At 58.6% G+C, this 22,766-nt stretch overlaps 1 protein-coding gene across 4 annotated transcripts in view; it reads left to right on the forward strand.

Annotated features, from left to right (window-relative positions):
- Nucleotides 1-19,568, forward strand: part of LOC132407276 (NACHT, LRR and PYD domains-containing protein 3-like) — a 141,379-nt gene extending 121,811 nt beyond the window's left edge. For all 4 annotated transcript variants that reach the window (XM_059993552.1, XM_059993549.1, XM_059993550.1 and 1 more), the window contains 5 exons: nt 16,167-16,253; nt 16,407-16,577; nt 16,733-16,903; nt 17,056-17,223; nt 17,388-19,568. In XM_059993552.1, the coding sequence (XP_059849535.1) occupies nt 16,167-16,253; nt 16,407-16,577; nt 16,733-16,903; nt 17,056-17,223; nt 17,388-17,565 (775 nt within the window). In that variant the 3' untranslated portion in view covers nt 17,566-19,568. The remainder of the gene's footprint in view (nt 1-16,166; nt 16,254-16,406; nt 16,578-16,732; nt 16,904-17,055; nt 17,224-17,387) is intronic.
- The last annotated feature ends 3,198 nt before the right edge of the window (nt 19,569-22,766 follow it).

Consider the following 22,766-nt stretch of genomic DNA (forward strand, 5'->3'; position numbering starts at 1 on the left):
CTTACCCGCCCCCTTCCTCCTGTGGGGTCTCGCTTCCCCGCCCCCCTTCCTCCTGCAGGATCTCTTCTCCGCACCCCTTCCTCCTGTGGGATCTCGCTTCTCCGCCCCCTTCCTGCTGTGGTATCTCTCTTCACCGCCACCCTCCTCCTGTGGGAACTCTCTTCCCCGCCCGCATCCTCCTGAGGGATCTCTCTTCCCCGCCCCCGATACCCCTGAGGGAACTCTCTTACCCGCCCCCCTTCCTCCTGTGGGATCTCTCAAACCAGCCCCCATCCCACTGCGAGAACTCTCTACCCCGTCCCCCATCCCACTGTGGGTTCTCTCTTTCCCGCCACACATCCTCCTGTGGGATCTTCCTTCCTCGCCCCCTTCCTCCTGCAGGATCTCTTCTCCGCACCACTTCCTCCTGTGGGATCTCTCTTCCCCGCAACCTTCTTCCTGCGGGATTTCTCTTCCCCGCACCCCATCCCAGGGCGATACCAGTCTTCCCCGCACCTCATCCCTCTGCGGCATCTCTCTTCCCCGGATCCCTTTCTCCTGCGGGAACTCTCTTCCCCGCCCCCTTTCCTCCTGTGGGATCTTTCTTCCCCGCCCCCTTCCTTCTGTGGGATCTCGCTTCACCGCCCCCCTCCTCCTGTGGAAACTCTCTTCCCCACCTGCATCCTCCTGAGGGATCTCTCTTCCCCGCCCCCGATCCCCCTGAGTGTTCTCTCTTACCTGCCCCCCTTCCTCCTGTGGGATCTCTCATCACCGCCCCCCATCCCACTGCGAGATCTCTCTTCCCCGTCCTCCATCCCACTGTGGGTTCTCTCTTCCCCGCCCCCTCCTCCTGTGGGATCTTTCTTCCCCGCCTCCTTCCTGCTGTGGTATCTCTCTTCACCGCCCCCTCCTCCTGTGGGAACTCTCCTCCCCGCCCCGTTCCTCCTGTGGGATCTCTCTTCCCCGCCCCCTTCCTCCTGCGGGATCTCTCTTCACAGCCAACTTCCTCCTGCGGAATCTCTCATCCCCGCCCCCCATCCCACTGTGGGTTCTCTCTTCCCCTCCCCGCCTCCTCCTCTGGGTTCTCTCTTCCCCGCACCCTTCCTCCTGAGGGATCTCTCTTCCCTGCCCCCGATCCCACTGAGGGATCTCTCTTACCCGCCCCCCTTCCTCCTGTGGGATCTCTATTCCCCGCCGCCCCTACTCCTGAGGGATCTCTCTTCCCCACCCCCATTCCTCCTGCGGGATCTCTCTTTCCCATCCCCCTACTTCCTGCGGGATCTCTCTTCTCCGCCCCACATCCTCCTGCTGGACCTCTCTTCCCCGGCCCCCTGACTACTGCGGGTTCTCTCTTCCCTTCCCCCTTTCCTCTTGCGGGTTCTCTCTTCCCCGCCCCCTTCCTCCTGCGGGCTCTGTTCCCCGCCCCCTTCCTCCTGCAGGATCTCTTCTCCGCACCCCTTTCTCCTGTGTGATCTCTCTTCCCCGCATCCTTCTTAATGCGGGATCTCTCTTCCCCGCACCCCATCCCAGGGCCGTACCTGTCTTCCCCGCACCTCAAACCTCTGCGGCATCTCTCTTCTCCGTCCCCTTCCTCCTGCGGGATCTCTCTTCCACGCCACCTTCATTCTGCGGGATCTCTCTTTCACGTCCCCATCTTCCTGCGGGATCTCTCTTCCCCGTCCCCTTCCTCCTGCGGGATCTCACTTCCACGCCACTTTCGTTCTGCGGGCTCTGTTCCCCGCCCCCTTCCTCCTGCAGGATCTCTTCTCCGCACCGCTTTCTCCTGTGTGATCTCTCTTCCCCGCATCCTTCTTCCTGCGGGATCTCTCTTCCCCGACCCCCATCCCACTCCGGGATCTCTCTTCCCCGCCCCCCTTCTTCCTTGGTATCTCTCTTCACCGCCCCCTTCCTCCTGTGGGATCTCTCTTCCCAAACTCCTTCCTCCTGTGGGATCTCTGTTCCCCGCCCGCCTTCCTCCTGCGGGATCACTCTTCCCCGTCCTCCTTCCTCCTGTGGGATCACTCTTCCCCGCACACTTCATCCTAAGGATCTCGCTTCACCGCCCACTTTCCTCCTGTGGCATCTTTCTTCCCCGCCCCCTTCCTGCTGTGGGATCTCGCTTCCCCGCCCCCTTCCTGCTGCGGGATCTGTCTTCCCCGCCCCCGATCACCCTAAGGGATCTATCATCCCCGCCCCCTTACTCCTGTTGGATCTCCCTTACCCTTCCACTTCCTCCTGCGGGATCTCTCTTCCACGCCACCTTCCTTCTGCGGGATCTCTCTTCCACGTCCCCTTCTTCCTGCGGGATCTCTCTTCCCCGTCCCCTTCTTCCTGCAGGATCTCTCTTCCCTGTACCCTTCCTCCTGCGGGAACTCTCTTCCACTCCACCTTCCTTCTGCGGGATCACTCTTCCCCGCCACTTCCTCCTGTGGGATCTCTCTTCCCAAACTCCTTCCTTCTGTGGGATCTCTGTTCCCCGCCCTGTTCCTCATGTGGGATATCTCTTCCCCGTTCCCCTACCTCCTGAGGGATCTCTTCTCCGCACCCCTTCCTCCTGCTGGATCTCTCTTCCCCGCCTCCCTGACCTGCGGAATCTCCATTCACCGCCCCCCTGACTCCTGCAGGATCTCTCTTCCCCGGCCCCCTGACTACTGCGGGTTCTATCTTCCCTCCCCCCTTTCCTCTTGCGGGGTCTCTCTTCCCAGCCACCTTCCTCCTGCAGGGTCTCTTCTCCGCACCCCTTCCTCCTGTGTGAACTCTCTTGCGCACCCGCATCCTCCTGAGGGATCTCCGCCCCCGATCCCCCTGAGGGTTCTCTCTTACCCGCCCCCCTTCCTCCTGTGGGATCTCTCATCTCCGCCCCCCATCCCACTGCGAGATCTCTCTTCCCCGTTCCCCATCCCACTGTGGGTTCCCCGCCCCCCCTCCTCCTGTGGGTTCTCTCTTCCCCGCCCCCCTCCTCCTGTGGGATCTTTCTTCCCCGCCCCGTTCCTCCTGAGGGAACTCGCTTCCCCGCCTCCCTCCTCCTGAGGGATCTCTCTTCCCTGCCCCCGATCCCACTGAGGGATCTCTCTTATCCGCCCCCCTCCTGTGGGATCTCTCTTCCCAAACTCATTCCTCCTGTGGGATCTCTCTTCCCGCCCCATTACTGTGGGATCTCTATTCCCCGCCGCCCCTCCTCCTGAGGGATCTCTCTCCCCCCCCCCTTAACCTGCAAAATCTCCATTCACCGCCCCCCTGACTCCTGTTGGAACTCTCTTCCCTGGCCCCCTGAGTACTGCGGGTTCTCTCTTCCCTCCCCCCTTTCTTCTTGCGGGTACTCTCTTCCCCGCCCCCTTCCTACTGCGGGCTCTGTTCCCCGCCCCCCTTCCTCCTGCAGGATCTCTTCGCCGCACCCCTTCCTCCTGTGGGATCTCTCTTCCCCGCACCTCATCCCTCTGCGGCGTCTCTCTTCCCCGGATCCCTTTCTCCTGCGGGATCTCTCTTCCCCGCCCCCGATACACATGAGGGATCTCCCTTACCCGCCCCCTTCCTCCTGTGGGATCTCTCAAACCCGCCCCCATCCCACTGCGAGATCTCTCTTCCTCGTCTCCCGTCCCACTGTGGGTTCTCTCTTCCCCGCCCCTCTTCCTCCTGTGGCATCTTTCTTCCCCGTCCCCTTCCTGCTGTGGAATCTCTCTTCCCCGCATCCTTCTTCCTGCGGGATCTCTCTTCCCCGACTCCCATCCCACTCCGGGATCTCTCTTCCCCGCCCCCCTTCTTCCTTGGTATCTCTCTTCACCGCCCCCTTCCTCCTGTGGGATCTCTCTTCCCAAACTCCTTCCTCCTGTGGGATCTCTGTTCCCCGCCCGCCTTCCTCCTGCGGGATCACTCTTCCCCGTCCTCCTTCCTCCTGTGGGATCACTCTTCCCCGCACACTTCATCCTAAGGATCTCGCTTCACCGCCCACTTTCCTCCTGTGGCATCTTTCTTCCCCGCCCCCTTCCTGCTGTGGGATCTCGCTTCCCCGCCCCCTTCCTGCTGCGGGATCTGTCTTCCCCGCCCCCGATCACCCTAAGGGATCTATCATCCCCGCCCCCTTACTCCTGTTGGATCTCTCTTACCCTTCCCCTTCCTCCTGCGGGATCTCTCTTCCACGTCCCCTTCTTCCTGCGGGATCTCTCTTCCCCGTCCCCTTCTTCCTGCAGGATCTCTCTTCCCTGTACCCTTCCTCCTGCGGGAACTCTCTTCCACGCCACCTTCCTTCTGCGGGATCACTCTTCCCCGCCACTTCCTTCTGTGGGATCTCTGTTCCCCGCCCTGTTCCTCATGTGGGATATCTCTTCCCCGTTCCCCTACCTCCTGCGGGATCTCTCTTCCACGCCACCTTCCTTCTGCGGGATCTCTCTTCCACGTCCCCTTCTTCCTGCGGGATCTCTCTTCCCCGTCCCCTTCTTCCTGCAGGATCTCTCTTCCCTGCCCCCTTCCTCCTGCGGGAACTCTCTTCCACGCCACCTTCCTTCTGCGGGATCACTCTTCCCCGCCACTTCCTCCTGTGGGATCTCTCTTCCCAAACTCCTTCCTCCTGTGGGATCTCTCATCCACGCCCCCCATCCCACTGCGAGATCTCTCTTCCCCGTCCCCCATCCCACTGTGCGTTCTCTCTTCCCCGCCCCCTCCTCCTGTGGGATCTTTCTTCACCGCCCCCTTCCTGCTGTGGTATCTCTCTTCACCGCCCCCTTCCTCCTGTGGGAACTCTCTTCCCCGCCCGCATCCTCCTGAGGGATCTCTCTTCCCCATCCCCCATCCCACTGCCGGATTTCTCTTCCCCGCCCCCTTCCTCCTGTGGGGTCTCGCTTCTCCGCCCCCCTTCCTCCTGCAGGATCTCTTCTCCGCACCCCTTCCTCCTGCGGGATCTCTCTTCCCCGCCTCCCTGACCTGCGGAATCTCCATTCACCGCCCCCCTGACTCCTGCAGGATCTCTCTTCCCCGGCCCCCTGACTACTGCGGGTTCTCTCTTCCCTCCCCCCTTTCCTCTTGCGGGGTCTCTCTTCCCAGCCACCTTCCTCCTGCAGGGTCTCTTCTCCGCACCCCTTCCTCCTGTGTGAACTCTCTTGCGCACCCGCATCCTCCTGAGGGATCTCTCTTCTCCGCCCCCGATCCCCCTGAGGGTTCTCTCTTACCCGCCCTCCTTCCTCCTGTGGGATCTCTCATCCCCGCCCCCATCCCACTGCGAGATCTCTCTTCCCCGTTCCCCATCCCACTGTGGGTTCTCTCTTCCCCGCCCCCCCCTCCTCCTGTGGGTTCTCTCTTCCCCGCCCCACTCCTCCTGTGGGTTCTCTCTTCCCCGCCCCCCCCTCCTCCTGTGGGTTCTCTCTTCCCATCCCCCTTCCTCCTGCGGGATCTCTCTTCCCCGTCCCCCCTGACCTGCAAAATCTCCATTCACCGCCCCCCTGACTCCTGTTGGAACTCTCTTCCCCGGCCCCCTGAGTACTGCGGGTTCTCTCTTCCCTCCCCCCTTTCTTCTTGCGGGTACTCTCTTCCCCGCCCCCTTCCTACTGCGGGCTCTGTTCCCCGCCCCCCTTCCTCCTGCAGGATCTCTTCTCCGCACCCCTTCCTCCTGTGGGATCTCTCTTCCCCGCACCTCATCCCTCTGCGGCGTCTCTCTTCCCCGGATCCCTTACTCCTGTTGGATCTCTCTTACCCTTCCCCTTCCTCCTGCGGGATCTCTCTTCCACGCCACCTTCCTTCTGCGGGATCTCTCTTCCACGTCCCCTTCTTCCTGCGGGATCTCTCTTCCGGGTCCCCTTCTTCCTGCAGGATCTCTCTTCCCTGTACCCTTCCTCCTGCGGGAACTCTCTTCCACTCCACCTTCCTTCTGCGGGATCACTCTTCCCCGCCACTTCCTCCTGTGGGATCTCTCTTCCCAAACTCCTTCCTTCTGTGGGATCTCTGTTCCCCGCCCTGTTCCTCATGTGGGATATCTCTTCCCCGTTCCCCTACCTCCTGAGGGATCTCTCCTCCGTTCCCCTACCTCCTGAGGGATCTCTCTTCCCCGCCCGCCTTCCTCCTGCGGGATCACTCTTCCCCGTCCTCCTTCCTCCTGTGGGATCACTCTTCCCCGCACACTTCATCCTAAGGATCTCGCTACACCGCCCACTTTCCTCCTGTGGCATCTTTCTTCCCCGCCCCCTTCCTGCTGTGGGATCTCGCTTCCCCGCCCCCTTCCTGCTGCGGGATCTGTTTTCCACGCCCCTGATAACCCTAAGGGATCTATCATCCCCGCCCCCTTACTCCTGTTGGATCTCTCTTACCCTTCCCCTTCCTCCTGCGGGATCTCTCTTCCACGCCACCTTCCTTCTGCGGGATCTCTCTTCCACGTCCCCTTCTTCCTGCAGGATCTCTCTTCCCTGTCCCCTTCCTCCTGCGGGAACTCTCTTCCACGCCACCTTCCTTCTGCGGGATCACTCTTCCCCGCCACTTCCTCCTGTGGGATCTCTCTTCCCAAACTCCTTCCTCCTGTGGGATCTCTCATTCACGCCCCCCATCCCACTGCGAGATCTCTCTTCCCCGTCCCCCATCCCACTGTGCGTTCTCTCTTCCCCGCCCCCTCCTCCTGTGGGATCTTTCTTCACCGCCCCCTTCCTGCTGTGGTATCTCTCTTCACCGCCCCCTTCCTCCTGTGGGAACTCTCTTCCCCGCCCGCATCCTCCTGAGGGATCTCTCTTCCCCATCCCCCATCCCACTGCCGGATTTCTCTTCCCCGCCCCCTTCCTCCTGTGGGGTCTCGCTTCTCCGCCCCCCTTCCTCCTGCAGGATCTCTTCTCCGCACCCCTTCCTCCTGCGGGATCTCTCTTCCCCGCCTCCCTGACCTGCGGAATCTGCATTCACCGCCCCCCTGACTCCTGCAGGATCTCTCTTCCCCGGCCCCCTGACTACTGCGGGTTCTCTCTTCCCTCCCCCCTTTCCTCTTGCGGGGTCTCTCTTCCCAGCCACCTTCCTCCTGCAGGGTCTCTTCTCCGCACCCCTTCCTCCTGTGTGAACTCTCTTGCGCACCCGCATCCTCCTGAGGGATCTCTCTTCTCCGCCCCCGATCCCACTGAGGGTTCTCTCTTACCCGCCCTCCTTCCTCCTGTGGGATCTCTCATCCCCGCCCCCCATCCCACTGCGAGATCTCTCTTCCCCGTTCCCCATCCCACTGTGGGTTCTCTCTTCCCCGCCCCGTTCCTCCTGAGGGAACTCGCTTCCCCGCCTCCCTCCTCCTGAGGGATCTCTCTTCCCTGCCCCCGATCCCACTGAGGGATCTCTCTTACCCGCCACCCTCCTGTGGGATCTCTCTTCCCCGCCCCTTGCTCCTGTGGGATCACTCTTCCCAAACTCATTCCTCCTGTGGGATCTCTCTTCCCCGCCCCATTACTGTGGGATCTCTATTCCCCGCCGCCCCTCCTCCTGAGGGATCTCTCTTCCCCCCCCCTTCCTCCTGCGGGATCTCTCTTTCCCATCCCCCTTCCTCCTGCGGGATCTCTCTTCCCCGCCCCCCCCCTGACCTGCAAAATCTCCATTCACCGCCCCCCTGACTCCTGTTGGAACTCTCTTCCCCGGCCCCCTGAGTACTGCGGGTTCTCTCTTCCCTCCCCCCTTTCTTCTTGCGGGTACTCTCTTCCCCGCCCCCTTCCTACTGCGGGCTCTGTTCCCCGCCCCCCTTCCTCCTGCAGGATCTCTTCTCCGCACCCCTTCCTCCTGTGGGATCTCTCTTCCCCGCACCTCATCCCTCTGCGGCGTCTCTCTTCCCCGGATCCCTTTCTCCTGTGGGTTCTCTCTTCCCCGCCCCCCTTCCTCCTGTGGCATCTTTCTTCCCCGTCCCCTTCCTGCTGTGGGATCTCGCTTCCCCGCCCCCTTCCTGCTGCGGGATCTGTCTTCCCCGCCCCCGATCCCTTGAGGGATCTAACTTCCCCGCCCCCTTACTCCTGTTGGATCTCTCTTACCCTTCCCCTTCCTCCTGCGGGATCTCTCTTCCACGCCACCTTCCTTCTGCGGGATCTCTCTTCCACGTTCCCTTCTTCCTGCGGGATCTCTCTTCCCCGTCCCCTTCTTCCTGCAGGATCTCTCTTCCACGCCACCTTCCTCCTGCGGGATCACTCTTCCCCGTCCTCCTTCCTCCTGTGGGATCACTCTTCCCCGCACACTTCATCCTAAGGATCTCGCTACACCGCCCACTTTCCTCCTGTGGCATCTTTCTTCCCCGCCCCCTTCCTGCTGTGGGATCTCGCTTCCCCGCCCCCTTCCTGCTGCGGGATCTGTTTTCCACGCCCCTGATAACCCTAAGGGATCTATCATCCCCGCCCCCTTACTCCTGTTGGATCTCTCTTACCCTTCCCCTTCCTCCTGCGGGATCTCTCTTCCACGCCACCTTCCTTCTGCGGGATCTCTCTTCCACGTCCCCTTCTTCCTGCAGGATCTCTCTTCCCTGTCCCCTTCCTCCTGCGGGAACTCTCTTCCACGCCACCTTCCTTCTGCGGGATCACTCTTCCCCGCCACTTCCTCCTGTGGGATCTCTCTTCCCAAACTCCTTCCTCCTGTGGGATCTCACATCCCCGCCCCCCATCCCACTGCGAGATCTCCCTTCCCCGTCCCCCATCCCACTGTGCGTTCTCTCTTCCCAGCCACCTTCCTCCTGCAGGATCTCTTCTCCGCACCCCTTCCTCCTGTGTGAACTCTCTTGCGCACCCGCATCCTCCTGAGGGATCTCCGCCCCCGATCCCACTGTGGGTTCTCGCTTCCCCGCCTCCCTCCTCCTGTGGGAACTCTATTCCCTGCTCGCATTCTCCTGAGGGATCTCTCTTCCCTGCCCCCGATCACTCTAATGGATCTCTCTTACCCGCCCCCCTCCTGTGGGATCTCTCTTCCCAAACTCATTCCTCCTGTGGGATCTCTATTCCCAGCCCCATTACTCCTGTGGGATCTCTATTCCCCGCCGCCCCTCCTCTTGAGGGATCTCTCTTCCCCACCCTTCCTTCCTTCTGCGGGATCTCTCTTTCCCATCCCCCTTCCTCCTGCGGGATCTCTCTTCCCCGCCCCACTGACCTGCAAAATCTCCATTCACCGCCCCACTGACTCCTGCTGGATCGCTCTTCCCCTGCCCCCTGAGTACTGCGGGTTCTCTCTTCCCTCCCCCCTTTCTTCTTGCGGGTACTCTCTTCCCCGCCCTCTTCGTCCTGCGGGCTCTGTTCCCCGCCCCCCTTCCGCCTGCAGGATCTCTTCTCCGCACCCCTTCCTCCTGTGGGATCTCTCTTCCCCGCAACCTTCTTCCTGCGGGATCTCTCTTCTCCGCACCCCATCCCACGGCGGTACCTGTCTTCCCCGGCCTCATCCCTCTGCGGCGTCTCTCTTCCCCGGATCCCTTTCTCCTGCGGGATCTCTCTTCCCCGCCCCCGATACACCTGAGGGATCTCCCTTACCCGCCCCCTTCCTCCTGTGGGATTTCTCAAACCCGCCCCCATCCTACTGCGAGATCTCTCTTCCTCGTCCCCCGTCCCACTGTGGGTTTTCTATTCCCCGCCCCCTTTCCTCCTGTGGGATCTTTCTTCCCCGCCCCCTTCCTCCTGTGGGATCTCGCTTCACCGCCCCTCTCCTCCTGCGAGATCTCTCTTCCCCGCCCCCTTCCTCCTGCCGGATCTCTCTTCCCCGCCCCCTTCCTCCTGTGGGATCTCTCAAACCCGCCCCCATCCCACTGCGAGATCTCACTTCCCCGTCCCCCATACCACTGTGGGTTCTCTCTTCCCTCCCCCCTTTCCTCTTGCGGGGTCTCTCTTCCCAGCCACCTTCCTCCTGCAGGATCTCTTCTCCGCACCCCTTCCTCCTGTGTGAACTCTCTTGCGCACCCGCATCCTCCTGAGGGATCTCCGCCCCCGATCCCCCCGAGGGTTCTCTCTTACACGCCCCCCTTCCTCCTGTGGGATCTCTCATCCCCGCCCCCCATCCCACTGCGAGATCTCTCTTCCCCGTCCCCCATCCCACTGTGGGTTCTCGCTTCCCCGCCTCCCTCCTCCTGTGGGAACTCTATTCCCCGCTCGCATTCTCCTGAGGGATCTCTCTTCCCTGCCCCCGATCCCTCTAATGGATCTCTCTTACCCGCCCCCCTCCTGTGGGATCTCTCTTCCCAAACTCATTCCTCCTGTGGGATCTCTATTCCCAGCACCATTACTCCTGTGGGATCTCTATTCCCCGCCACCCCGCCTCCTGAGGGATCTCTCTTCCCCACCCTTCCTTCCTCCTGCGGGATCTCTCTTTCCCATCCCCCTTCCTCCTGCGGGATCTATCTTCCCCGCCCCACTGACCTGCAAAATCTCCATTCACCGCCCCCCTGACTCCTGCTGGATCGCTCTTCCCCGGCCCCCTGAGTACTGCGGGTTCTCTCTTCCCTCCCCCCTTTCTTCTTGCGGGTACGCTCTTCCCCGCCCTCTTCGTCCTGCGGGCTCTGTTCCCCGCCCCCCTTCCTCCTGCAGGATCTCTTCTCCGCACCCCTTCCTCCTGTGGGATCTCTCTTCCCCGCAACCTTCTTCCTGCGGGATCTCTCTTCTCCGCACCCCATCCCACGGCGGTACCTGTCTTCCCCGGCCTCATCCCTCTGCGGCGTCTCTCTTCCCCGGATCCCTTTCTCCTGCGGGATCTCTCTTCCCCGCCCCCGATACACCTGAGGGATCTCCCTTACCCGCCCCCTTCCTCCTGTGGGATTTCTCAAACCCGCCCCCATCCTACTGCGAGATCACTCTTCCTCGTCCCCCGTCCCACTGTGGGTTTTCTATTCCCCGCCCCCTTTCCTCCTGTGGGATCTTTCTTCCCCGCCCCCTTCCTCCTGTGGGATCTCGCTTCACCGCCCCTCTCCTCCTGTGGAAACTCTCTTCCCCACCTGCATCCTCCTGAGGGATCTCGCTTCCCCGCCCCCGATCCCCCTGAGCGTTTTTCTCTTACCCGCCCCCCTTCGTCCTGTGGGATCTCTCATCCCCGCCCCTATCCCACTGCGAGATCTCTCTTCCCCATCCCCCATCCCACTGTGGGTTCTCTCTTCCCCGCCCCCCTCCTCCTGTGGGATCTTTCTTCCCCGACCCTTCCTCCTATGGGATCTCGCTTCCCCGCCCCCTTCCTGCTGTGGTATCTCTCTTCACCGCCCCCTCCTCCTGTGGGAACTCTCTTCCCCGCCCGCCTCCTCCTGAGGGATCTCTCTTCCCCGCCCCCGATACCCCTGAGGGATCACTCTTACCCGCCCCCTTCCTCCTGTGGGATCTCTCAAACCCGCCCCCATCCCACTGCGAGATCTCACTTCCCCGTCCCCCATACCACTGTGGGTTCTCTCTTCCCTCCCCCCTTTCCTCTTGCGGGGTCTCTCTTCCCAGCCACCTTCCTCCTGCAGGATCTCTTCTCCGCACCCCTTCCTCCTGTGTGAACTCTCTTGCGCACCCGCATCCTCCTGAGGGATCTCTCTTCTCCGCCCCCGATCCCCCAGAGGGTTCTCTCTTACCCGCCCCCCTTCCTCCTGTGGGATCTCTCATCCCCGCCCCCCATCCCACTGCGAGATCTCTCTTCCCCGTCCCCCATCCCACTGTGGGTTCTCTCTTCCCCGCCCCCCTCCTCCTGTGGGATCTTTCTTCCCCACCCCGTTCCTCCTGAGGGAACTCGCTTCCCCGCCTCCCTCCTCCTGTGGGAACTCTATTCCCCGCTCGCTTTCTCCTGAGGGATCTCTCTTCCCTGCCCCCGATCCCTCTAATGGATCTCTCTTACCCGCCCCCCTCCTGTGGGATCTCTCTTCCCAAACTCATTCCTCCTGTGGGATCTCTATTCCCAGCCACATTACTCCTGTGGGATCTCTATTCCCCGCCGCCCCTCCTCCTGAGGGATCTCTCTTCCCCACCCCCCTTTCCTCCTGCGGGATCTCTCTTTCCCATCCCCCTTCCTCCTGCGGGATCTCTCTTTCCCATCCCCCTTCCTCCTGCGGGATCTCTCTTCTCCGCCCCACTTCCTCCTGCGGGATCTCTCTTCCCCGCCCCCCTGACCTGCAAAATCTCCATTCACCGCCCCCCTAACTCCTGCTGGATCTCTCTTCCCCGGCCCCCTGAGTACTGCGGGTTCTCTCTTCCCTCCCCCCTTTCTTCTTGCGGGTACTCTCTTCCCCGCCCTCTTCCTCCTGCGGGCTCTGTTCCCCGCCCCCCTTCCTCCTGCAGGATCTCTTCTCCGCACCCCTTCCTCCTGTGGGATCTCTCTTCCCCGCAACCTTCTTCCTGCGGGATCTCTCTTCTCCGCACCCCATCCCACGGCGGTACCTGTCTTCCCCGCACCTCATCCCTCTGCGGCGTCTCTCTTCCCCGGATCCCTTTCTCCTGCGGGATCTCTCTTCCCCGCCCCCGATACACCTGAGGGATCTCCCTTACCCGCCCCCTTCCTCCTGTGGGATTTCTCAAACCCGCCCCCATCCTTCTGCGAGATCTCTCTTCCTCGCCCCCCGTCCCACTGTGGGTTTTCTCTTCCCCGCCCCCTTCCTCCTGTGGGATCTCTCTTCCCCGGCCCATTCCTCCTGTGGGATCTCTCGTCCACCCCCCCCCCCTTCCTCCTGTGGGAACTCTCTTCCCCGCCCGCATCCTCCTGAGGGATCTCTCTTCCCCATCCCACATCCCACTGCGGGATTTCCCTTCCCAGCCCCCTTCCTCCTGTGGGAACTTTCTTCCACGCCCCCCTTCCTCCTTGGGATCTCTCTTCCCCGCTGCCTTCTCATGTGGGGTCTCGCTTCCCCGCCCCCCTTCCTCCTGCAGGATCTCTTGTCCGCACCCCTTCCTCCTGCGGGATCTCTCTTCCCCGCCCCCCTGACCTGCGGAATCTCCATTCACCGCCCCCCTGACTCCCGCAGTTTCTCTCTTCCCCGGCCCCCTGACTACTGCGGGGTCTCTCTTCCCCGCCACCTTCCCCCTGCAGAATCTCTTCACGGCCCCCCTCCTCCTGTGTGAACTCTCTTCCCCACCCGCATCCTCCTGAGGGAACTCTCTTCCCCGCCCCCGATCCCCCTGAGGGTTCTCTCTTACCCGCCCCCCTTCCTCCTGAGGGATCTCTCATCCCCGCCCCCCATCCCACTGCGAGATCTCTCTTCCCCGTCCCCCATCCCACTGTGGGTTCTCTCTTCGCCGCCCCCCTTCCTGCTGTGGGTTCTCTCTTCCCCGCCCCCCCTCCTCCTGTGGGATATTTCTTCCCCGCCCCCTTCCTCCTGTGGGATATCTCTTCCCCGCCCCCTTCCTGCTGTGGGATCTCTCTTCACCGCCCCCGATACCCCTGAGGGAACTCTTACCCGCCCCCATCCCTCTGCGAGAACTCTCTTCCCCGTCCCCCATCCCACTGTGCGTTCTCTCTTCCACGCCCCCCTTCCTCCTGTGGGATCTTCCTTCCCCGCCCCGTTCCTCCTGAGGGAACTCGCTTCCCCGCCTCCCTCCTCCTGTGGGAACTCTCTTTCCCGCCCGCATCCTCCTGAGGGATCTCTCTTCCCTGCCCCCGGTCCCACTGAGGGATCTCTCTTCCCCACCCCCCCTTCCTGCTGCGGGATCTCAATTTCCCATCCCCCTTCCTCCTGCGGGATCTCTCTTCTCCGCCCCACTTCCTCCTGCGGGATCTCTCTTCCCCGCCCCCCTGACCCGCAGAATCTCCATTCACCGCCCCCCTGACACCTGCTGGATCTCTCTTCCCCGGCCCCCTGACTACTGCGGGTTCTCTCTTCCCTCCCCCCTTTCTTCTTGCGGGTTCTCTCTTCCCCGCCCCCTTCCTCCTGCGGGCTCTGTTCCCCGCCCCCCTTCCTCCTGCAGGATCTCTTCTCCGCACCCCTTCCTCCTGTGGGATCTCTCTTCCCCGCAACCTTCTTCCTGCGGGATCTCTCTTCTCCGCACCCCATCCCACGGCGGTACCTGTCTTCCCCGGCCTCATCCCTCTGCGGCGTCTCTCTTCCCCGGATCCCTTTCTCCTGCGGGATCTCTCTTCCCCGCCCCCGATACACCTGAGGGATCTCCCTTACCCGCCCCCTTCCTCCTGTGGGATTTCTCAAACCCGCCCCCATCCTACTGCGAGATCTCTCTTCCTCGTCCCCCGTCCCACTGTGGGTTTTCTATTCCCCGCCCCCTTTCCTCCTGTGGGATCTTTCTTCCCCGCCCCCTTCCTCCTGTGGGGTCTCGCTTCCCCGCTTCCTTCCCTCTGTGGGTCTCTCTTCACCGCCCCCTCCCTCTGTGGGAACTCTCTTCCCCACCCCCTTCCCCCTGTGGGATCTCTCTTCACCGCCCCCTCCCTCTGTGGGAACTCTCTTCCCCACCCCCTTCCCCCTGTGGGATCTCTCTTCACCGCCCCCCTCCCTCTGTGGGAACACTCTTCCCCGCCCCCTTCCTCCTGTGGGATCTCTCTTCCCCGCCCCCTTCCTCCTGTGGGATCTCTCTTCCATCCCCCCTTCCTCCTGCGAGATCTCTCTTCCTCGCCCCCTTCCTCCTGCGGGATCTCTCTTCCCCGCTCCCTTCCTCCTGTGGGATCTCCCTTCCACCCCCCCCCCTTCCTCCTGTGGGAACTCTCTTCCCCGCCCGCATCCCCCTGAGGGATCTCTCTTCCCCATCCCCCATCCCACTGCGGTATTTCTCTTCCCAGCCCCCTTCCTCCTGTGGGAACTTTCTTCCCCACCCCCTTCCTCCTGTGGGATCTCTCTTCTCCGCCCCCTTCCTCCTGTGGGGTCTCGCTTCCCCGCCCCCCTTCCTCCTGCGGGATCTCTCTTCCCCGCCCCCCTGACCTGCGGAATCTCCATTCACCGCCCCCCTGACTCCTGCAGGATCTCTCTTCCCCGGCCCCCTGACTACTGCGGGTTCACTCTTCCCTCCCCCCTTTCCTCTTGCGGGGTCTCTCTTCCCAGCCACCTTCCTCCTGCAGGATCTCTTCTCCGCACCCCTTCCTACTGTGTGAACTCTCTTGCGCACCCGCATCCTTCTTCCTGCGGGATCTCTCTTCCCCGCACCTCATCCCTCTGCGGCATCTCGCTTCCCCGGATCCCTTTCTCCTGCGGTATCTCTCTTCCACGCCACTTTCCTCCTGTGGGGTCTCGCTTCCCCGCTTCCTTCCCTCTGTGGGTCTCTCTTCACCGCCCCCTCCCTCTGTGGGAACTCTCTTCCCCACCCCCTTCCCCCTGTGGGATCTCTCTTCACCGCCCCCTCCCTCTGTGGGAACTCTCTTCCCCACCCCCTTCCCCCTGTGGGATCTCTCTTCACCGCCCCCTCCCTCTGTGGGAACTCTCTTCCCCACCCCCTTCCCCCTGTGGGATCTCTCTTCACCGCCCCCCTCCCTCTGTGGGAACACTCTTCCCCGCCCCCTTCCTCCTGTGGGATCTTTCTTCCCCGCCCCCCTTCATCCTGTGGGCACTTTCTTCCCCGTCCGCCTTCCTCCTGTGGAATCTCTCTTCCCCCTCCCCCTTCCTCCTGTGGGATCTCTCTTTCCCCTCCCCCTTCCTCCTGTGGGGTCTCGCTTCCCCGCCCCCTTCCTCCTGAGGGATCTTTCTTCCCCGTCCTCCTTCCTCCTGTGGGATCTCTCTTCCCAATCCCCCTTCCTCCTGTGGAACCCCCTCCCCCTTCCTCCTGTGGGATCTCTCTTCCCAATCCCCCTTCCTCCTGTGGAATCTCTCTTCCCCCTCCCCCTTCCTCCTGTGGAATCTCTCTTCCCCTTTCTCATTCCTCCTGTAGGATCTGTCTTTCCCATCCCTTTTCCTCCTGTGGGATCTCTCTTCACCGTCCCCTTCCTCCTGCAGCTTCATCCTTCTTATCGCTTTTCCTCAAATAGGTCCTTTTCCACGAACTGCCATCGACCGTTTTCCATTTACAAATCTTCTTCACTGTGGGACTTTTTTCCAACCCTTATCACTGCCCTTCCGTCGCTGTCATGTCAGGAACACTTTTCTAACCATCATGAAACGAGACAGAATATGAGGAGTTCACAGGGTCTAAATTACTAAAGTACAGACTAATTACAGACTAAATTACTGACATTCGGTGAATACCCTGGAGCTGGTCAGTGAGGGACATTGACAGTGATAGGAACTCCGATCAGTGATTAACTGAACGGTTCAATATTTCCTGAAATATCTTAGTGAGAGAAATTCCCTCGGACCTACAGTTTGAATCACTTTGGTCATCAATTTGTCTGTTTGTGTTTAGACTCGGGGGGAGTCAACTGGGAGATTCAGGAGTGAAACTAGTGTCTGCGGCTCTGAGGAACCCGGAGTGTAAAATACAGAAACTGGGGTAAGTACCAGACTGTGGAGATTGTGTTTACAGTCACTGGGTGTCCGACCCTGAACATTAATGTGATCAGTAATTGTGTTACTGATAAACACTGGGGATTTGTACCGTCTCCTTCTTTCTGCGTCCTTCACCCTCACTCTCTCTCATCTCCAGGCTGATCCGTGTCGGGCTCACAGATTCCGGGGCCGAGGATCTCGTCTCCACTCTCAGTACAAACACATCACTGACGGAGCTGGACCTGAGTGCAAATAAACTGGGAGATTCAGGAGTGAAACTGGTGTCTGCGGCTCTGAGGAACCCGGAGTGTAAAATACAGAAACTGGTGTAAGTACCAGACCTTGGAAGATTGTGGTTACAATCACTGGGTGTCTGACACTGAACATTAATGCGATCAGTAATTGTGTTACTGATAAACGCTGGAAATGTGTTCTGTCTCCTGTCTCTCTGTGTCCTTCACCGTCACTCTCTTTCATCTCCAGGCTGACCCGCGTCGGTCTCACAGATTATGGTGCCGAGGTTCTCGTCTCCGCTATCAATACAAACCCATCACTGACGGAGCTGGAGCTGAGTGCTAATGAACTGGGAGATTCAGGAGTGAAATTGGTGTCTGCGGCTCTGAGGAACCCGGAGTGTAATATACAGACACTGGGGTAAGTACCAGACTGTGGAGATTGTGTTTACAGTCACTGGATGTCTGACACTGAACATTAATGTGATCAGCAATTGTGTTACTGATAAACACTGGGGATTTGTACCGTCTCCTGTCTCTCTGTGTCCTTCACCCTCACTCTCTCATCTCCAGACTGTCCAACGTCGGTCTCACAGATTCTGGGGCCGAGGAACTTGCCTCGGCTCTCAGTACAAACACATCACTGACGGAGCTGGAGCTGGGTGCTAATGAACTCACAGACCGATCTGTCCCCGCTCTCCGCCGCCTCATACTGACTGTCCCGAGTCTGGAGGAGATCAGGTGAGTGCTTGTGTTCATGTTCAATGTGATAAAATATCAGCGGATCCGTGGGTTTTCTGGTGATACTTGTCTGTGAGTGTTGTTGAAATATGAACCCCGGTCCCCTGTTACTGACACTGTTGTGTAATCTGTTTATTTCATCTTCATTCTCCCATCTATTTCAGGGTGGACGGGAATGAGTTCAGTGAGACCGGGGTGAAGGAACTGAGATCTCTGCAGGGAGTCAGACCCGAGCTGAGAGTGTTCTGTGAACATCTGAATGTGGGAACATCCCCGCCGGCGGGATGGGGACTTTCTGGTAGATTCCCCGCCCTCCTGTTTAACATACGCCCTCCACTTTAACACCCGCCCTCATCTTTAACTCCCGTCCTCCACTTTAACACCCACCCTCCCCTTTAACACCCGCCCTCACCTTTAATTCCGGCACTCACCTTTAACTGCCGCCCTCCCCTTTAACACCCTCGCTCCCCATTAAAACCCGCCCACCCCTTTAACTCACGCCCTCCCCTTTAACCCCCGCCCTGCCGTTTACTTGCCGCTCGCCAGGTTTGATTCTCAACGGTTTCAACGGAAATGCCTCCTGTCTCGAGCTGTGTCTCGTTCGATGTGCACCCGCAGTGACGTAATTGCGCTTCCTGTCGAAAGTCAGCGCTGCTTCCGCCGGATGTTCGCGTACGACATCCCACGTGACACCCCGGGGAATGACACAAACAGGAAGATCCTGAGCATAGCGGTTTTGTATCTAGGACAACTGCGTCCCGGGAAGGATTATCCCCAAAGTGAATAATTTTGCTCCCTGTGCTGGGGACGGTGCATTCTGCAGTCTGGCCGATATAATATAACCATATAACCATATAACAATCACAGCACGGAAACAGGCCATCTTGGCCCTCCTAGTCCGTGCCGAACCCTTAATCTCACCTAGTCCCACCTACCCGCACTCAGCCCATAACCCTCCACCCCTTTCCTGTCCATATACCTATCCAATTTTACCTTAAATGACACAACTGAACTGGCCTCTACTACTTCTACAGGAAGCTCATTCCACACAGCTATCACTCTTTGAGTAAAGAAATACCCCTCGTGTTTCCCTTAAACTTCTGCCCCCTAACTCTCAAATCATGTCCTCTAGTTTGAATCTCCCCTACTCTCAATGGAAACAGCCTGTTCACGTCAACTCTATCTATCCCTCTCAAAATTTTAAATACCTCGATGAAATCCCCCCTCAACCTTCTACGCTCCAATGAATAAGAGACCTAACTTGTTCAACCTTTCTCTGTAACTTAATTGCTGAAACCCAGGTAACATCCTAGTAAATCGTCTCTGCACTCTCTCTAATTTATTGATATCTTTCCTATAATTCAGTGACCAGAACTGCACACAATATTCCAAATTTGGCCTTACCAATGCCTTGTACAACTTTAGCATTACATCCCAACTTCTGTACTCAATGCTTTGATTTATAGCGTTCCAAAAGCCCTCTTCACCACCCTATCTAAATGAGACTCCACTTTCAGGGAACTATGCACAGTTATTCCTACATCTCTCTGTTCTTCTGCATTCCTCAATGCCCTACCATTTACTCTGTATGTTCTATTTGGATTATTCCTGCCAAAATGTAGAACCTCACACTTCTCAGCAATAAACTCCATCTGCCAACGTTCAGCCCATTCTTCTAACCAGCATAAATCTCCCTGCAAGCTTTGAAAATCCACCTCATTATCCACAACACCTCCTACCTTAGTATCATCGGCATATTTACTAATCCAATTTACCACCCCATCATCCAGATCATTTATGTATATTACAAACAATTAATGATGTTAAATTGACAAATACAGACACAACAGTGTCCCGGGGAGGATTATCCCGGGAGAGAATGATTTTGCTCCCTGTGCTGGGGACGGTGCATTCTGAGATCTGGCCGATATGATGATGTTAAATAGACAAATACAGACACAACAGTGTCCCGGGGAGGATTATCCCGGGCAATCGTGGAAAAAAGGACAGCCGATGTTTCGGACCGAAACTCTTCGCCAGCACTGGACAGGAATGAAGCTGAGGAGTGGATATGAAAGGTGATTGGATGGGAGACAGATACACCAGGCGATAGGTGAATCTTGGAGGGGGAAGGATGAAACGAAAGATGCATCGTTTCCCCGATGCAGAGTGACGCTGAGAAACGGGACTGATTATCCAAACGGTCACTCGTTGTGGCCGGTCAGTTAATTGTGTGTGACTGTGAGTGAGTCGGAAGCAGCTTATTTATTCCCGCACGTCAGCAGCTCACACATTGTGTATTTACAATTGGCAAGATGAAATCAATAAACAGCTGTACCTTCCTGTCCTGGTGTCGGACTGGAGTTTTATTTCAGGTTTCTGCTGCCCTACGCATGCTGTACACTGTAAAAATGGGTCGGAGCTCCAGGCTGAGGGTGGTCATACTGGCAGAGTGTAGCCTCCCAGGTAGCCTCAGGATCGTTCAGCTCGCATCCGTCTCGGGGGGAGCAGTCTTCGGCGCCGGCAAACTGGGCAATCAGCTTGTGGGGATGCTGTGTGATTTCCCCACCCCGCCAAATAACAGACAGGACACCATAGTCGATTAAATGATTACACTTTAGAGAGAGTACTAGACCTAATCTCTCTCTCTCTCTCTCTCTCTCTCTCTCTCTCTCTCTCTCTCTCTCTCTCTCTCTCTCTCTCTCTCACTCACTCACTCTCTCACACACACTAACACCCCTTCGCTCCGAATCCCAAAAACCAGCCAACAATCAGACTCAGAAGAGAGAATAACATTAATCCCAATTGGTTAACAAATGAATAGAATTCTGGTTATCATTAAGATTAACCGAATAAAAACTGCAGGAGAAAGCACTTTTCATGACAAAGACGCATTCTTACTTTTAACAAAACAAAGAAGACATTTTGATTAACAGACGCAGTAATAAAAGAAAAAGAGGAAACCATCCCCTCCCCCTTCACAAGAGTCTGAGTGCCCGGTATCTCATCTTAACCGAACATACATACTGGCTAACTGACCACCTTCTACCACTCGCTGGCCGGTAAAATAGCGATTGCACCCAGGTCCGAAGTACGAGAGAGTTGGGGGAAGGATAACCAGAGTGAATCTGGTTCAGAAAACCAGAACAAAGAGTGAATCTCCTTCCACACCGTCCCATCACACGCTGCCGGGGTCAGACATAGATGGGCCTTCCACACCGTACCATCATACAATCCCGGGGTCCGACATAGGGTGTATCTCCCTCCACACCGTCCCATCACACACTCCCGGGGTCATACACAGAGTAAATCTCCCTCCGCACCGTCCCATCATACACTCCCGGTGTCAGACACAGAGTGAATCTCCCTCCACACCGTCACACCACACACTCCCGGGGTCAGACACAAATTGAATATCCCTCCGCACCGTTCCATCACACACTCCCGGGTACAGACAGGGACGGAATCACCCTCAGCACCTTCCATCACACAATACCAGGGTCAGACACTGAGTGAATCTCACTCCACACCGTCCCATCGCACATTCCCGGGGTCAGACAGAGAATGAATCTCCCTCCACACCGTCCCATAACACATTCACGGGGTCAGAAAGAGAGTGAATCTCCCTCCGCACCGCCCCATCACATCACTCCCGGGGTCAGACACAGAGTGAATCTCCCTCCGCACCGTCCCATCACACACTCCCGGGGTCAGTAATCAAGTGAATCTCCCTACACACCGTCCCGTCACAAGCACAAGGGGTCAGACACAGACTGACTCTCACTCCACACCGTCCCATCACATAGTCCCGGGGTCAGACACAGAGTGAATCTCCCTCCGCACCGTCACACCACACACTCCCGGGATCCGACACAAATTGAATATCCCTCCGCACCGTTCCATCACATAATCCCGGTTACAGACAGGGACGGAATCACCCTCCGCACCTTCCATCACACAATACCAGGGTCAGACACGGTGTGAGTCTCCCTCCACACCGTCCCATCACACACTCCCGGGGTCAGACACAAATTGAATCTCCCTACAACGCAGGGTTGTAGAACACTGGGATGGAGTGGAGGGAAATACTCTCTGTCTGACACCAGGAGTGTGTGATGGAAAGGTGCGGCGGGACATTTTCACTGTTTCTGAACACGGGAGTGTGAGAAGGGACGGTGCGGAGTGAGATTCCCTCTGTTTCTGATCCTGGGAGTGTGTGATGGGAAGGTGCGGAGGGAGATTCCCTCTGTGTGTGACTCCGGGGGTGTGTGATGGTACGGTGTGGAGGATATTCACTCGGTGTCTGATCCCTGGAGTGTGTGATGGGACGGTGTGGAGGGAGATTCACTAGGTGTCTGTCCCCGGGAGTGTGGGCTGCGACGGTGTGGAGGGAGATTCACTCAGTGTCTGACACCGGGAGTGTGTGAAGGGACGGTGAGGAGCGAGATTCCCTCTGTGTCTGACCGCGGGAGTGTTTGATGTGAAGCTGTGGAGGGAGATTCACAGTTTCCGACACAGCTAGAGTGTGTTCGGACGGTGCGGAGGGAAAATCATTCTCTGTCTGATCCACATAGTGTGTGATGGGACGGTGAGGAGGGAGATTCTCTCTGTGTCTGAACCCTGAAGTGTTTGATAAAAGTGTTGTAGGAATATTCACTCCGTGTCTGAGCCCGGGAGTGAGTGATGGGACGGTGGGGACGGAGAGTTACTCTGTGTCTGACCCCGTCGGCGTTTAATGGGACGGTGCGGAGAAAAGATTCACTCTGTGTCTGACCCCGGGAGTGTGTGATGGGACGGTGTGGAGGGAGATTCAATCTATGTCTGACCCCTGGAGAGTGTTATGGGACGGTGTGGTTGGAGATTCCCTCTCTTTCTGACCCCGGGAGTGTGTGATGGGACGTTGTGGAGGGAGATTCTCTCTGTCTGACCCCGGAGGTGTGTGCTGGGACGGTGTGGAGGGAGATTCACTCTCTGTCTGACCCCGGGTGTGTGTGATGGGACGGTGTGAAGGGAGATTCACGCTGTGCCTGACCCCGGGAATGTGCAATTGGACGGAGAGGAGGGAAGTTCGCACTGTTTGACCCCGGGAGTGGGTCATGGGACCGTGTGGAGGGAGATTCACTCTGTTTCTAACCACGGGAGTGTTCGTTTGGACTGGTTATAGTGAGATTCTCTCCGTGTCTGACCCCGGGAATGTGTGATAGGACGGTGAGGAGGGAGATTCACTCTGTGTCTGACCCAGGGAGTGTTTGATTGGACGTTGCGGAGGGAGATTCACTCTGTGTCTTATCGCGGGGGTGAGTGTTGGGACGGTGGGGAACGAGAGTTACTCTGCGTCTGACCCCTTCAGTGTTTAATGGGACGGTGCGGAGGAAATATTCACTCTGTGTCTGACCCCGACATTGTGCGCTGGGACGGTGTGGAGGGAGATTCGCTCTGTGTCTGATCCCGGGAGTGTGTGATGGGAGGGTGTGGAGGGAGATTCGCTCTGTGCCTGACACAGAGAGTGTGTGATGGACCGTGTGGAAGGAGATTTAATCTGT

Source organism: Hypanus sabinus, chromosome 18, assembly GCF_030144855.1.
Source record: "Hypanus sabinus isolate sHypSab1 chromosome 18, sHypSab1.hap1, whole genome shotgun sequence".
NCBI classification, from domain to species: Eukaryota; Metazoa; Chordata; class Chondrichthyes; order Myliobatiformes; family Dasyatidae; genus Hypanus; species Hypanus sabinus.